The sequence below is a fragment of the Dictyostelium purpureum genome (assembly GCF_000190715.1).
Source record: "Dictyostelium purpureum unplaced genomic scaffold DICPUscaffold_284, whole genome shotgun sequence".
In the NCBI taxonomy this organism is placed as follows: Eukaryota; Evosea; class Eumycetozoa; order Dictyosteliales; family Dictyosteliaceae; genus Dictyostelium; species Dictyostelium purpureum.
In genome coordinates, this window is record NW_003519620.1 from 29651 (window position 1) to 43694 (window position 14044).

General features: G+C 23.8%; 4 protein-coding genes across 4 annotated transcripts; 3 read left to right on the forward strand and 1 right to left on the reverse strand.

Moving 5' to 3' along the window:
* Positions 1-1869: 1869 nt before the first annotated feature.
* On the forward strand, positions 1870-3928 carry DICPUDRAFT_156190 (uncharacterized protein; the record flags this gene model as incomplete). The annotated part of the gene is made up of 4 exons (XM_003291525.1): positions 1870-1881; positions 1925-2122; positions 2312-2454; positions 3874-3928. 4 exons carry the CDS (start codon positions 1870-1872, stop codon positions 3926-3928), a joined length of 408 nt encoding a protein of 135 aa, XP_003291573.1.
* A 1098-nt stretch (positions 3929-5026) lies between these two features.
* DICPUDRAFT_99073 (uncharacterized protein) lies at positions 5027-6785 on the reverse strand. Its single transcript, XM_003291532.1, has one exon. It carries the CDS (start codon positions 6634-6636, stop codon positions 5089-5091), a length of 1548 nt encoding a protein of 515 aa, XP_003291580.1. The 5' UTR covers positions 6637-6785; the 3' UTR covers positions 5027-5088.
* A 650-nt stretch (positions 6786-7435) lies between these two features.
* On the forward strand, positions 7436-12371 carry DICPUDRAFT_49928 (uncharacterized protein; the record flags this gene model as incomplete). Its single annotated transcript, XM_003291526.1, has 3 exons — positions 7436-8511; positions 8586-11643; positions 11725-12371. 3 exons carry the CDS (start codon positions 7436-7438, stop codon positions 12286-12288), a joined length of 4698 nt encoding a protein of 1565 aa, XP_003291574.1. The 3' UTR covers positions 12289-12371.
* Positions 12372-13310: 939 nt separating this feature from the next.
* Positions 13311-13991, forward strand: DICPUDRAFT_156193 (uncharacterized protein; the record flags this gene model as incomplete). The annotated part of the gene is made up of 1 exon (XM_003291527.1): positions 13311-13991. One exon carries the CDS (start codon positions 13311-13313, stop codon positions 13989-13991), a length of 681 nt encoding a protein of 226 aa, XP_003291575.1.
* Positions 13992-14044: the final 53 nt, after the last annotated feature.

Sequence of the window (14044 nt, forward strand, 5' to 3'; positions counted from 1 at the left end):
TAAAAATATATCAGTGTTTGTGTCAATTTATTTATTTTTTTTTTTATTTTTTTTCATATAAATTAAAATAAAAAAAGAAATGTGTCTGAAGACTACATTGGTTTTTAAATGAATTTAGCTACCAATAAGGTAAAAACTAAGAATAAGATAATTTTAATTCTCTAAATATAAAATAAAAAAGCTTAAAATTATTTCTGCTTTATTTTTATTTTTTTTTTTAAAAGATTTAATAATTTTATAATTTTTAAGTATTATTATTTGATTCTTTTATTTAAATTATTAGGGCACGGTAACATCAATTCGTGTGTGATTGGGAAACTTGAGAGACTGTTATATTATTTTTATTTATAAAATCAATTTTTTTATTTTACAAATGTAATAGCTTTTTTTTTTTTTTATAAAATTTGTCTATAATAGCATTCTTTTTTGTGATTAATAAATAAATTATTAATATCATTATTATTATTGTGTGTGCAGAAATTTTGAAATACAAAAATTAATTATTTTTTTTTTATTTTTTTTTATTTTATTTTTTATTATTATTGAATTATAATAAAGAATCTATAATTTCTTTTAAAGCTTCTATATTTTTCATACCAACACCTTCCAATAATCTCTTCTAATTTCTAACCCGATTCGAGGTAAGCTTGTGTTGCTTTTAATGGCTCATCCCTATAATCTCCACCTTTAATAAGTTTTCTTTTTTTTTAAAGTTATTTTTTTAAGTATTATTATTTGATTCTATTATTTTATAAATTATAAAGAATGATTGGAAAAAAAAAAAAAAAAAAAAAAAAATTTTCAAAAAAAAAAAAAAAAATTAATAAATAATAAAAAATAAAAAATTAAATTATAATCCCACCACACACTTTTTTTTTTTATTATAATTTTTAATTAAAAACTAACTAGTAGTGTTTAGTTTTTCCCATAAAATATAAGTTTATATGCTCAATATAAAATTTTTTTTTTGAAAATAGTTTCAATTTGTAAAAATTAATGCGCTACCAAATAATAATTTCATTTAAGACTTAATTAAGAGGGTCTAACGTTAATTGGTCTGGTGAATTATAATGCGAATATGGAGCAAGCATAATTTTTATATATCATCACGTCCATTTCCAACTTTTAGGGATGAAAAACCGATTTTTATTTCGCTTACTTTTTTTATCTTTCGGGTGATCATTTATCAATAAGATGAAAACTAGTTTTAATTCTCTAGTTCTGTTAACCTTCATCATTTTTAAGTTGGACTAAGTAAAAAAATTAAATTTGGATCAATATTAAATTCAATTTCCATTTCATCTGTTTCAGTATTTGTTGAAAAGCTGATAGGAACAAACAATCGCATCTTTTTTAAGTTTTTATTATTTTTTAACTTTTTTTTTTTTTTTTTATTTAAAATATATTTACTAAAAAAAAAAACAATAAAAAAACAAATATATGTAAATGAAAAGAGTGATAAAAAAAAAAATATGTTATTTAAAATAATTTATTTTTAAAAAAAAATTAAAAAAAAAATAAAATAATTAATTTTGAGTTTTTTGAATTTTTTTTTTTTATTTTATTTATAGACCATCATATACTGAATGTATTATTATGGTACATAATGAGGTATATAATTACAAAAGTTTTGCATTACCTTCTGTCTATCAGTTAAGAGTTGCTGAATAAAAAAGTAAGTTTATACACATATTTAAATGATACCATACCTATTTATTTACAAAATTAAATTAATTAGTTTTTCATTTTATTTTTAGATATTGGTTTTATTGGACCATTAGTTTCAGATTTAAAGATATTAAAATCAAATAAAAAAAATAAAATATTGTATGTATTAGAAATTAGAGATAGTTCAAATGGTTTTAAACAATGATATTTTTAGTTCGTGGTACAATTGATATTGCAGAAAGAAACATTACAATAGATCCATCCAACATTTTCAACCGCAGCTGCAACCACAATAAACCAATTCTACTTTTATAGAAATAAATTTAAACATAAGATCATTGGGCTTTTAAGTCAAAAGAAAATATGGAGTTTATTAGAAATTACAACAACAGCAGCACCAGAACCTACAACATTCAGTTTACAAAATAGTAATAGTAACTATAATTTAAATAGTGTTAGTGAATATAGCAATCTAAATAATAATAGTATCAGTTTAGCCCGAAGCGCAAGTTGAAGTAGTAATGATAGCAATGGAAGTAGCGTTAGTAGCGGTTGCAACAATAAAAACAGTAATAGCTTTTTAATTAATAATGGTAATATAACACTTCCACCACCATCATCATATAGAAATTTAATTAAAGAGGAATTAAAATCACCACCAAATTATGTTCTGCTACTTTTAAAAACATTAAATATCGGTAATATTCGAGAGGTATTATATAAGTTTAATTCAAACAGAGCAGACTACCCAAAGATTACCTATGAAGTTATAAAGAAATGTCTCAAGTATTCAAATATTGAAGATTTAGAAAAACTGGGTGAAGATTCATATCATTTATTCAAACACCAATTATATATATATAATATAAAATAGATTTTTCATTAATTAATCTTTTTATATATGCATTAGAAGATTTCTTATTTGCTTTCTCTATAGCATTATTAATAAAGTATTATAAAATAAAAAGCAACTAAAAGATTTATTTGATTCAGACTCTAAAAGTTGTATCAAGTGGTATATATTCCGAACTCACCAAATAATTTGGGACCTGTTTCGTCAAGTTGTGCAATATCTATTGTATTTTTGGTATTTGTGGTCGTAATGCAAAGCCTGTCATCAAATATTAGAATAGAATCTATTGCACCAAGTTGTAGCTATTCTTTAAAATTTGTGTTGTTTATTTCATTATGTGGTGGTAATACAGAGCATTTTTCATCAAGTGGAACTAAGGAATGATTTATATGGAGGTTTCGTAAATCGTGTGGGTTTCTATAAACCTCAACTAGTGTAGAATATGAATCAGGTAGTGTAGAATCTAATTCATAACGCAAATAGTTTATTTTATCAAATAATGGTGGTTTAGAGTCTGAATCAAATAAATCTAAATCGAGTAGTGTAGAATATCACCAGGTAATAATGTAGAATATTTGATATCAAATAGTAGTAGTTTAGATTCTGGATCAAACAAAGCTTTAGAATCGTGCATCTAATACAAATTTTCTCATAGATAAGTAATAAGCATCGTAATTAGTCACCCAGTCACAGAAACAAAATTAAAAATAACACATTTCATCCATTCGCCCTCATTTTTAATAACTGATAAATCAGCTGAATCAAAACCCAAACCGACTGCAGTAATATCGAATTTGATTTTACAAATTAAAAAGTGTTAGCTAGTTGATATAGCGTTCTATAATAGCTCTTATAGACATTGGTGCACGTTTATTATGTATGAAAGAAACATTGGTTTGATGATACCTAGAACCAACTTTCAAGTCTACACTATTGAGGCTAATCAATATAATCAAATATTTTACGAATATCAATAATTTGCTCTGGCCAAGCAACTATGATAGAAATAAAATAGTTTTAGGAAGAGAAGGTAAAGATCCTTTATTACCAGATCCATGCACAATTAGACCAATCAATATTTTTATAAACAAAATAAATTAATTATAATATAAATTTAAAACAATAAAAAAATAAAATAAAAATTATTAGATAATTAGAAATTTATTTTTTAAATAATAAGAAAGGTGACTTAACAACCACTAATAAATGATGTTTTAATTTAATAATAAAAAAAATAATAAATTAATAAAAAAAGACACATTTATGTGAAAATTGTTAAAAATAATTTTAAAATTTATTTATATAAAAAATTTAATTTTTTGATAGTATGTTTTATTAATATATTATTTAAGACTTGTTGGTGATGTTACAAGGTTCAATTTTAGTTTCGTCTCTATTTGGATATAAATTTCATCTTTTTGATAATGATATTAGGTGTTTCTGGACTTCACCAATTTAATAAGATGTTATTGGTGAGTCTTTATTTGGATTTTAATTTGGCTTCATCTAGCTCTTCATTTTTTCTTTTCTTTTCTTCATTTGTTGTTTTATATGGAACAAAAGTTCCTATAAACAATATTCTATCTTTTCCCAAAAAAAAAGTTTATATATTTTTTTTTGAAATCGTTATTAAAATTTATATTATCATCCATCTTGATTAACCAAAAAAGAAAATAAAAAGAATTTACAAATAATAAGAGAAATAATAAGAGAAATAATAATAAAAATTGGTGTGTAAAATAATTTAATAAAAAAGAAAAATTTTTATTGTGCAGTTGGATCAAAATATACCTTTTAAAAATTTTGAAAAAAAAAAAAAAATTTAATTTAAAAAACACACTCTCCAAATTTTTACAAAGGAATAAAAAATTGAGAACATCATTATTAAAAATTAAAATAATAATAATTTTTAACTAATATAGCCACTATAGATTTTATAATAATAGATTTTATAATTAAATTTAATCTAAAAGACCACTTTAAGGAAAGTATAATAACTATAAATATTTATTTTAATATTCATTCCTAAAGAAACTATAATTGTTCAATTTAATTATTCAATTTAATTATACAAATAATATTTTTTAATTAATTATAAAAAATAAATAAATAAAAAAATTAAATAAAAAAAAAAAGAATTTGAGAGAAATTATTATACAATGAAACTCACAAAAAAATGATTATTTAAAATTAATTAAAAAATATTATTTAAATAATTAAATCAAAACACTATACACAAGCATCAGATAATGATTTCATTATGGGTAGAGGTAACAAAACAGCAGTGGAAGCAGCAAAGTTTTTAGGATAATGTATTTTTAGTTTATGGTTTACCGTTATCAATTGTTAGTGACAATGACTCATTGTCACAAACAATTGATTAAAGCTCCGAACCGAACTAGAGGATTGCTGTTTATTCGAGAATAAAATTTTATGATAAAAATAAAAAAAATGTTGAAGCAATAATTCAATTAAAAAAAAAAAAAAAATAAAACAAAAAAAAATAAAATAAAAACAAAAAATATTTATTTAAATTAAAACAATGTATGATTTGTGTAGTATTACAACTATTTAATTTGTTTGATTTCAATTGTAATTGGGGCATTTGTTTCTTTTTTATTTGCTTTGAATTCAACACTGTATTTTAAACCAATAACTAGACCTTTTTTACCACCAAGGGGTGCATAAAATGAGATAACGTTTTGACTTAGAAAATCTATTTGATTTTGATCTACAGTGACGTCACAACCAGCAGTGTAAGACATTGGTTTAAAAACAACAGAAAGAGGATATCCTTCCTTTTTTCCTTTCTTTTTACCTTTTTTAAATTCGTTTGCACAAATACACCAGAAATAAACTTTATCGCTATCGCACTTTATTTGTTTTAACTCTGGTCTAACTGGATTGGATAAATTACTTGTATTGTTGACAAACTCGATAGATGGGATTTTAAAGCATGTAACAAGTTCATAGACTTCAATAGAGGAACAGGGAAGACAGTCTTGGTTGGGATTTTCACAGACTTTTGACAATTGACAGGAAATCATTTTGATTCTATTAACTTGAAAAACAATATGAAAGTTTTTTTCATGATTATTATCAATTTTTACAGAGGGGTAGACTTCGTATATACCAGGTTCGGTCATTTTCCAAGTGGTATCTGAGGAGATGTTAAAATTACTTTCTTCTACCCTGATTTTAATTTCCAATTTTTCATTTTCTTCATATTTTAAATCGACGATTACAATTGGTGATTTGGGTGGACGACCAGAACTTAGTTGCTTTGGAAATGGATACATATAACAATTAAATAATACAAATCTTTTACATGGGCTAGTGAAAAATGGTTTTCCACTTTCTTTATTTGAGCTTTTAAGTAGAAAGTTTTCAAAGTGTTCTTTTAGTTCACCAAAAATTATATTATTGTTACCAATGGAAGTTTTCTCTTTTCCATCATCAGAGGTTTTGATTTTTTTTGAATTATTAACTTGGTGCATTGGATAAAGTTCTCCTCTTCTCTTTAAAGTTGAATGTATGGTGTTGTCCTCGTTGTTTTCCATTAATTGAACTAAATTTTTTGAAAATGTAAATTGTGGAGGTGTTTTTGGTTTGAATTTTCCTTTTAATTTATTTGGTGCATTGCTTGTTTGTTGTGGTTGGGTAGATTTTTGATGTTTTTTTTGTTGAATAAGAACATCATTTGATTGAAATAATTCTTTGAGGTTTGGTGAGATTATAGGTTGTATATGGGGTGGTAATAGTGATTCAGTGGTTGGGGGGATAATTTTTTGTTTATTATTCATATTATTATATTCAAGATTTGGGGTTGTTAAAGCCTGTACATTTTTAGCTGTATGTAATGATGGATTAAATGAATTTGGTGAAGCTTGCATAATATAATGATTTTGCTGCTCTTCGATTTTTGATAAGAAAGAAAAATGTCTATCTAATAAATTTTTGTTACTGGGATCTGATTTTAATATTTTATTTATTTCATCCAAATGAAATCTTTGACTATTTAAGAGTCTTGAAATATCTGGATAGAAAGTTTGGATATTGGAGTTATTAGTTATGTTTTTGTTTGAAATCTGTTGTAAATTAAAACTGGTATCCATTATTAATAAACAAAAGAAAATAGAAAAAAAAAAATAGTATAGAGAAATATTTTAAAGTTAAAAAATATAAAAAATAGTTTATTTGTTCAAAAATAGTATTTTTAATTTTATTTTTTATTTTTTTTATTTTTTTTATTTTTTTTATTTTTTATTTAGTAAATTTATTTAGTTTATTTTTTTTGTTGTTATTTTTATGAAATAAATTTGAAAAAAAAAAAAATATATATACAAAAATAAATCTATTTTTATATTTAAAATTTTTTTTTTATAAAAAATAATCAAAAGGAATGCTTCTTGTGTGTGGGAATATATTTAGATATATTTATAATTATCAAAATAAAAAATTTTATGTGAATATTATTTAAATAAAAAAAATAAAAAAACACACAACCCACAAAAACACACAAATAAATATAACATAATTAAATACACAAAGCTGTTCCATGTGTTTGGAATAAAATAAAAAATAAATTTTTTTTTTTTTTTTATGATGATATAATTCCTTTGTTATTATTTTCTATTTTTGGTTGTGTTTTATTATTAAACTGAGTTTATTTTTGCAAATTTAATTTCGAAAAAAAAAAAAAAATAATATTTTTATTTTTTTTTTTAATTTTTATTTTTTTTTAATTTTTTTTCTTTATTTTTACAATTTTCTAAGAAGATTAATTTCACGATTCATTCATGAAACACACAACTGTTTTTGTATTTTGTCTTGTTATTTTCATACGCTTTAAACAAATAATATATATATATAATTAATAAATAATAAAAATTGTAATAAATAATAATTGTTAATATGGATGAAGAAGAGATTATAGATGAAAATGCAGAAGAAGAAAAGGAACATGAAGATGATTTAGAAAATAGTGAAGAGGATGAAGAAGAGGAACAAACGAAAAAAGAAAAGAAAAGAAAAGAAAAAAAGGAAAAGAAAAAGAAAAAGAAAGAAAAAAAGGAAAAGAAAGAAAGAAAGAAAGAAAAAAAGAGAAAAGAATCCTCATCAAGCAGTGAAAATGATGATACTATCGATAATAATAGCAATAATAATGATGACAATAATAACAATGGTGATAATAGTGATAATAATAATAATAATAATAATAATAACAATAACGAAAAAAGAAAAATTAATATTATAAATAATAATAGTGGTAAAAGATTTGATGAATGGTTAATAGAGGAATCAAAAAAACCAATAGTTAATAATATAGTTAGTAGTAGTCCATCCCAGTTTTTTAATGATAATGTTTTATCAACTCAACAACAAATAGAAAGACGAAATAATATTGCTGCCATAGCCAATGTTGGTGACCCTGAAACTATGTATGGTATGTTACAATCAATGGAAGAAAACTATCAAGAGATCGCATCATTTGTCGAAAAAAGGTTAAATGAAAAAAAATCAGCATTCGATTATATAAAAGCCGTAATGAAATCAACAACAGCTGAAAGTGACCAAAATTATCAAAAACTAATTCGTGGCGAAATACTTCAAGAGTTTGTTAAACAAATTATTCAATATAAGAGTGGCATTGAAGAAAAACAACTAAACCAGTGTGTAGATATTTTATTATCAGAATGCGACGGTATCAACAGACAGTCCTACAGAGATATAGCAGAAAGTATTGCAGATACCCTACATTCAAATCGAAGAGCACCTATACTTTTATTACTACCAAAATCATTAGAACAACTATCCTTCCTCAGTACCCCAGCAAGTATGGAGAGTGATGAGTCATTCAAATCTCAAATTATTAAAAAAATTGTTGAATCAGAATGGAATAAAGAAATTTTCATATCAACTATTTCAATGCTCAATGATTTACAATTAAATAAGTCTGATTTAGAATTAGTTATTAATAAAATTTTTAAGTAAGTTATCATTATTTTTATAAATATCTAAAATTAAAACTTTTAACCTAATTTTTTTTTATTAATTTTTTTAGCGAATCAAAAGATTTAATTAAAGATGAATACATTTCTTTAGTTCACCAATTAATTTTATTATCATCAAAGGGGTTAAAAGGTGTTATAATGAAAGGAATTTGTGAATTATTTTCAAATATCGAAAAAAGTGAACAAGATAGAGAATTGGGGTACAATGACAATAATAACTATACTAGTAGCTTTAAAATGATAAATAATCATGGAGAATCAAATAATTTAAACGAGTTGTTTTGTGTCGAATCAATTATTTTTCAACAATTGAATATTTCAATTAAGCAAGATATGGATTTAGCAAAAGAATATTTAAAACTTAAACAGGTACCAACTCAATTTAATATAGCTTTATTAATGAATATTTCAAGAATTGCAAGGTATAAACCAAGTGCCTTCGATTGCCTTAAACATTTAGCAATAGATTTTGTCAAATCCTCAACGTCAAATTTTGATGTTTTCAAAGAAACTATAAACTCAACTACTAAGGGTTTAGATATTATTGTTGATGCCTGTGTCCAATTTGCCATCACCCTTATGGACTACCAATTGATAGTTGTTACCGATACTGTCAAAGCACTTCGTACTATGGGTTTAAACTTATTATTCGAACTCTTTTCGGGTCACCAATCTATTAGAGAAACTATTTTAGATGAAATTCTTTCGCGTATTATTATGAAATCAGATACAATTCCACAAAACTGGTTTATTCTTTTATCAAAGATTTGTAAAACATTTACTGCTGATGTTAGGTACTCAAAACTCAAAGAATCATTCGAGTATTTACAACACTACTCGACAAACACCGTACAGCAATTGGTGAATGCATTTGATAGAATATTTTTAATTCAAAGTAACTTTTTAAATGCAATTATTGTTGTTTTAAAGAAATCAATGTTTGCGCGTGAAATTGAAGCTAGATCTGCTGGTGTAACTGGTTTCCTACAATTACTCAAGTGTTTATCATCTCCTGACGCAATGTCCAGCAATGGCAGACTAATGGACCAAGTTATTTTAGAAATTTTTGGTATTCTCAGAAGAGCCTTAACTCAACAGGAATCAATTAGATCATTACTTTATCAAGGCCTAACCGATTTAGTTAGCACAAGACCCGATTTATGTGATCATGTTTTCGAAATGTTATCCCATCAATTCTCCCAATACATTGATATAACTGGCAGTAATAGATCACCATTCGACTTGGCAAAGTGTGTTGAAATGAAATCACTAAACACCACCATCGTTTCTGAGCCATTAGATAAATTAATATATTGTATCCAACTTTGTATTTCAAAAACAAACAATATAAATAATAATCAAGTTTCAAACAGTCAAGCAGCTCCCTCAACCCAAATAGCATCAAGCCAACAACATCAACCAAGAAAAGATTCAATTCAAAGAAATGATTTAAAAGTTAAATTCGAAACATTTTTAGCATTAATTAGGGAGTGTTCCATCGAAAGTTTCCAATTCTCTGGTAGAGGAACTGAGGCAATGACATTTCAATGTAAAATGCTTATTGGTGTTATGGAATCACTTATTGAATATATTTCAATTTCTGAAAGTGATAGTTCAAAAATCGTTTCAATCTTATCATTATTCTCTCTCTATAATCAACTATTAAAGAAATTAAAAGAAAATCAAGAGGAAACATCATCAAGATCATCCATTCAAACAAAGCAAAAGGGTAAATCAAAAGCCATTGATCAAGACGACGAAAATAATTTTGGTGATGAAGATGATGACAATCATGATGGTGATGGTAAATCTAAAAAGAAACCCACAACCAACAGTACCACCAAAAAATCCCCATTTAATAGTAGCAGTAATAACTCTGCAATTATTGCAGGATTTAATCAATTCCCTTCATTAAAATGTTTATATAATTTATTAAAAACCATCTGTGGCTCACCAAAACATTTATTCAATAGAAACAATCCAGATCATATGGAGTTACTATACTATAGCTACTCAACATTATTCAATTCATTATCAAAACTGTACAATGGTATTAAAGTTTTAAAGAAATCAATGGATAAAGATCAAATCACTCAACTTTTTCAAATTCAGCCAGAAATATTCTTTAAACACTTATTAATTTATTTGATGAATGAAATTATGGAAAATGAATGGGTAACCCCATCCAATGCTGGTCAACAACCAAAAAAACCAATTCATACTATAGCTCTCTCGTGTATCGATCTTATGGTAACTTTTGTTTTTGAAAATAAAAGTGAAATCGTAATGTATAATATTTTTAGCCCAATTTTAGATAACATTAGATTGAAAGAGTACCAAGAGCAATTGAAAGAATATCAAGAAAAGCTAAAGGACAAACAAGATAATCCAGATGAAGAGCAAGACCAAGAACCACTTATTGAACCAGCTAAACCAACATCCAATATTAGAGGTCACAAAGTTATTGTTGTAATGGTAGAAAAATTGCAACAAATTATTACATCGCACATGTTTCAAGAGTACTATCCAGACTGTGAACTGTTATTTAATGTACTTACAAATCTATATAAATATCTAACTGAATTCGATGAGGTTAGACCATCATTCGTTTTCTTAAAAAACATATCAAGCAAAAACAAAATCGATTCACCAGCATTAGCAACCACCATCCTACGTTCAATCATCGATATGTGCAATAAACAAGATCAATCCATTACCGAGACCTTATCAAAATATGTTTTAGCATTATTAGGTTCATTCAAATCCGATGTATTATATGATGGTAATCACCCACCCAAAGTTTTAGCTCTAATTAATGAAAAAACAGTTTCAAGTACAATTAATATTTTAATTGAAAATGAAGAATCATGTATCGATAAATCAAAAGAATTAATATCTCATTTGAAAAAAGATTGGAATGGTGGTAAATTATCAGAATCCGAAAGTCATATTTTAATTAAAAACAGAGAAATAATATGCAATAATCTTCAAAACTGCTGTAAAGTTTTACAACACCTTTCAATTTGTAAAATTATAGGTTCACCACGTGAAAAGTTTTTAAAATTAATTAAAAAACTATATACAGTATTAACAAGCTATATTAATTTGGTATGTATCATTTATAATTAACCCTTCATAACTATAAAAAAAAATATTAATATTAATTTTATTATTACTTTTAAAAAATAGTTAATGTTATTTTTAACGAATGTAAATGATAGGATTAAAGAACTAGTAGATTTATCATCATTATTGTCGTCAAATATTTATGATTTTTCTGAATGGAGAGATGATTCAACCAAAAAGAATACAAGTAAATTAAATGCTCTAGAAAAAGCAAGAATAAATAGGGAAGCCAAATTAATGCCAACAATTACTTTTCAATTAGAGAAATATGAATCGACTGTATTAAAATATCAAAAGAAAGTCAAAGCTGATAAAATTCGTTTAGGTATTCATTTTAAAGATGCAAAATCAAGAGAGTTTGTAATTGAAAGACAAACCCTATTAGATAAAATGGAAAATAACAATGATGAAGATAATAGTGATAATGAAAAACCTTCAAGAAAAAGAAAATCAACCAATATTTCTAAACCTATATCTAAAAATACCAGTAAATTAAAATCAAATAGAAAACCACCAACAAATAACAAAAAATTAAACGATAACAATAACGATAACGAAGACGATGATTATGATGGCCAAAATGATAATAGAATAAAAAAAAAGCAATATACTAAAAAGAAATATTAATATTATTTTTTTTAAATTAACATAAAATGAAATTTTAATATTTAAAATAAATATTTAAAAAAAAATATCTATTCTTTTTTTACAATTTTATCAATTAATATTTGTTTATTTATTTTATTTTATTTTATTTTTTTCCAGAGATTTATTTTCCTACATATACCCATTGTTTCTTCTTTTTTGGTAAAGTTGGTCTTCCCACTTTGGTAGATTCCGAAATTTCCCCCGTTTCTTCAAATTCTTTAACAATTTTGGAAACTGTATGTCGATGGCATTTATATTTTTGTGCAACTGATGACTTGCTGTGTCCCTCCTGCACCAATTTGATAATATTTCTTTTTTTTATTTTTGATAACTCTGTCATTGTTACTGTGTAATTAAAAAATTAATTTGTTTTTGTTGCAAAAAATTAAAAATTAAAAAATAAAAAATAAAAAAATAAAAATAAATTATTTTTTTTTATTTTTTTTTTTAACTTTTTTTTATTTTTTATTTTTTTTTTATTTTTTAAAGTTTTATTTATAGTTGTAAAATATTTATTTAAATTGTGTTTGTAATTAAATAATTTTTAATAAATTATAATTATTTCCTCTTTAAAAAAGAGTAAAGTTAATGTATATATTCATCTTGATTTTTTAAAAAAAAAAAAAAGATATTTTTGGAGTTATAAAATTATGCGTCTTTGTTAAAAATTCAACAATAAAAGTTTTTTTTTTTTAATTTTTTTTTATTTTATTTTTTTTTATTTTTAATTTTTTTTTCTTTTTTTTTTCCCATACATTAAAATTTTATTTCCATATAAATTTTTTTTTTTTTTTATTATAATTTCTTCAATACAAATATAAATTTATATTTTATTTATATATAGCAAAGTTTGTTGTTTTATTTTTTGCTTTTTCTTAAATAATCACATTTTATAATAATAGTAAACTTTTATTGTTGTTTCTATTTTTTTTAACCAAATATTTAAATAAATAAATATAATAAATATATAAATATATAAATATAAATATAATAATAATAAAATGACAATCACCAAATTTTATAATAATAAATTTAATATTAAATTAAATGATATTGTTAGGGGCGGAGATAATACAGTTGTTGTCACTAAAAATATGCCATTTACTATTGTTGTTGAAAATAAACAAAGTAAAACATCATTCGAAAATTTAACCAAAGATAAAGTTTCGTTAAAATTGGTATATGAAAACGATCTCGCACCAGTAAATACATTAAAGGCTAGTCCATTAGAATATAACATTTACATAAGCAGTGAAGTTATTACTATCGAGACTAGAATATTGGCATTATCGTCACAACATGAAAATAGCTTATTTAAAGTTGTCATGCTTTTAGATAATTTACCAATTCAAACCGAGGTTATCAAATGCGTTTCAAAAATTACAAATTCAGTAATCAAAGAAAATAATAATAATAATGCCACCTCATTAAATAATAATAATAATAATAACAATAATAATAACAATAATATAGAATCGAATGAAAATAATTGTATTAATAAAACCACAACATTAGTTAAAAAATCAAAATCCAATATATTTAATAATAAAAAAAGTAACTTGTCTAAAACTATTAAAAAGTTAAAACAATTACGTCAAAATGATAAAAATTTAATTTCACTTTTATATCAACAAAATAAATTAATCACATCCCAATTAAATTCTGTTACAACAAGTAGTTAATTTCACTTTGTTGGTATGTCCAACAACGGAATGGAAACCAACAACAAAAATAT

Coding starts and splice junctions, on each gene's coding strand:
- DICPUDRAFT_99073 (XM_003291532.1), bottom strand. CDS start 6,636: ATGGATACCAGTTTTAATTTACAACAGATTTCAAACAAAAACATAACT.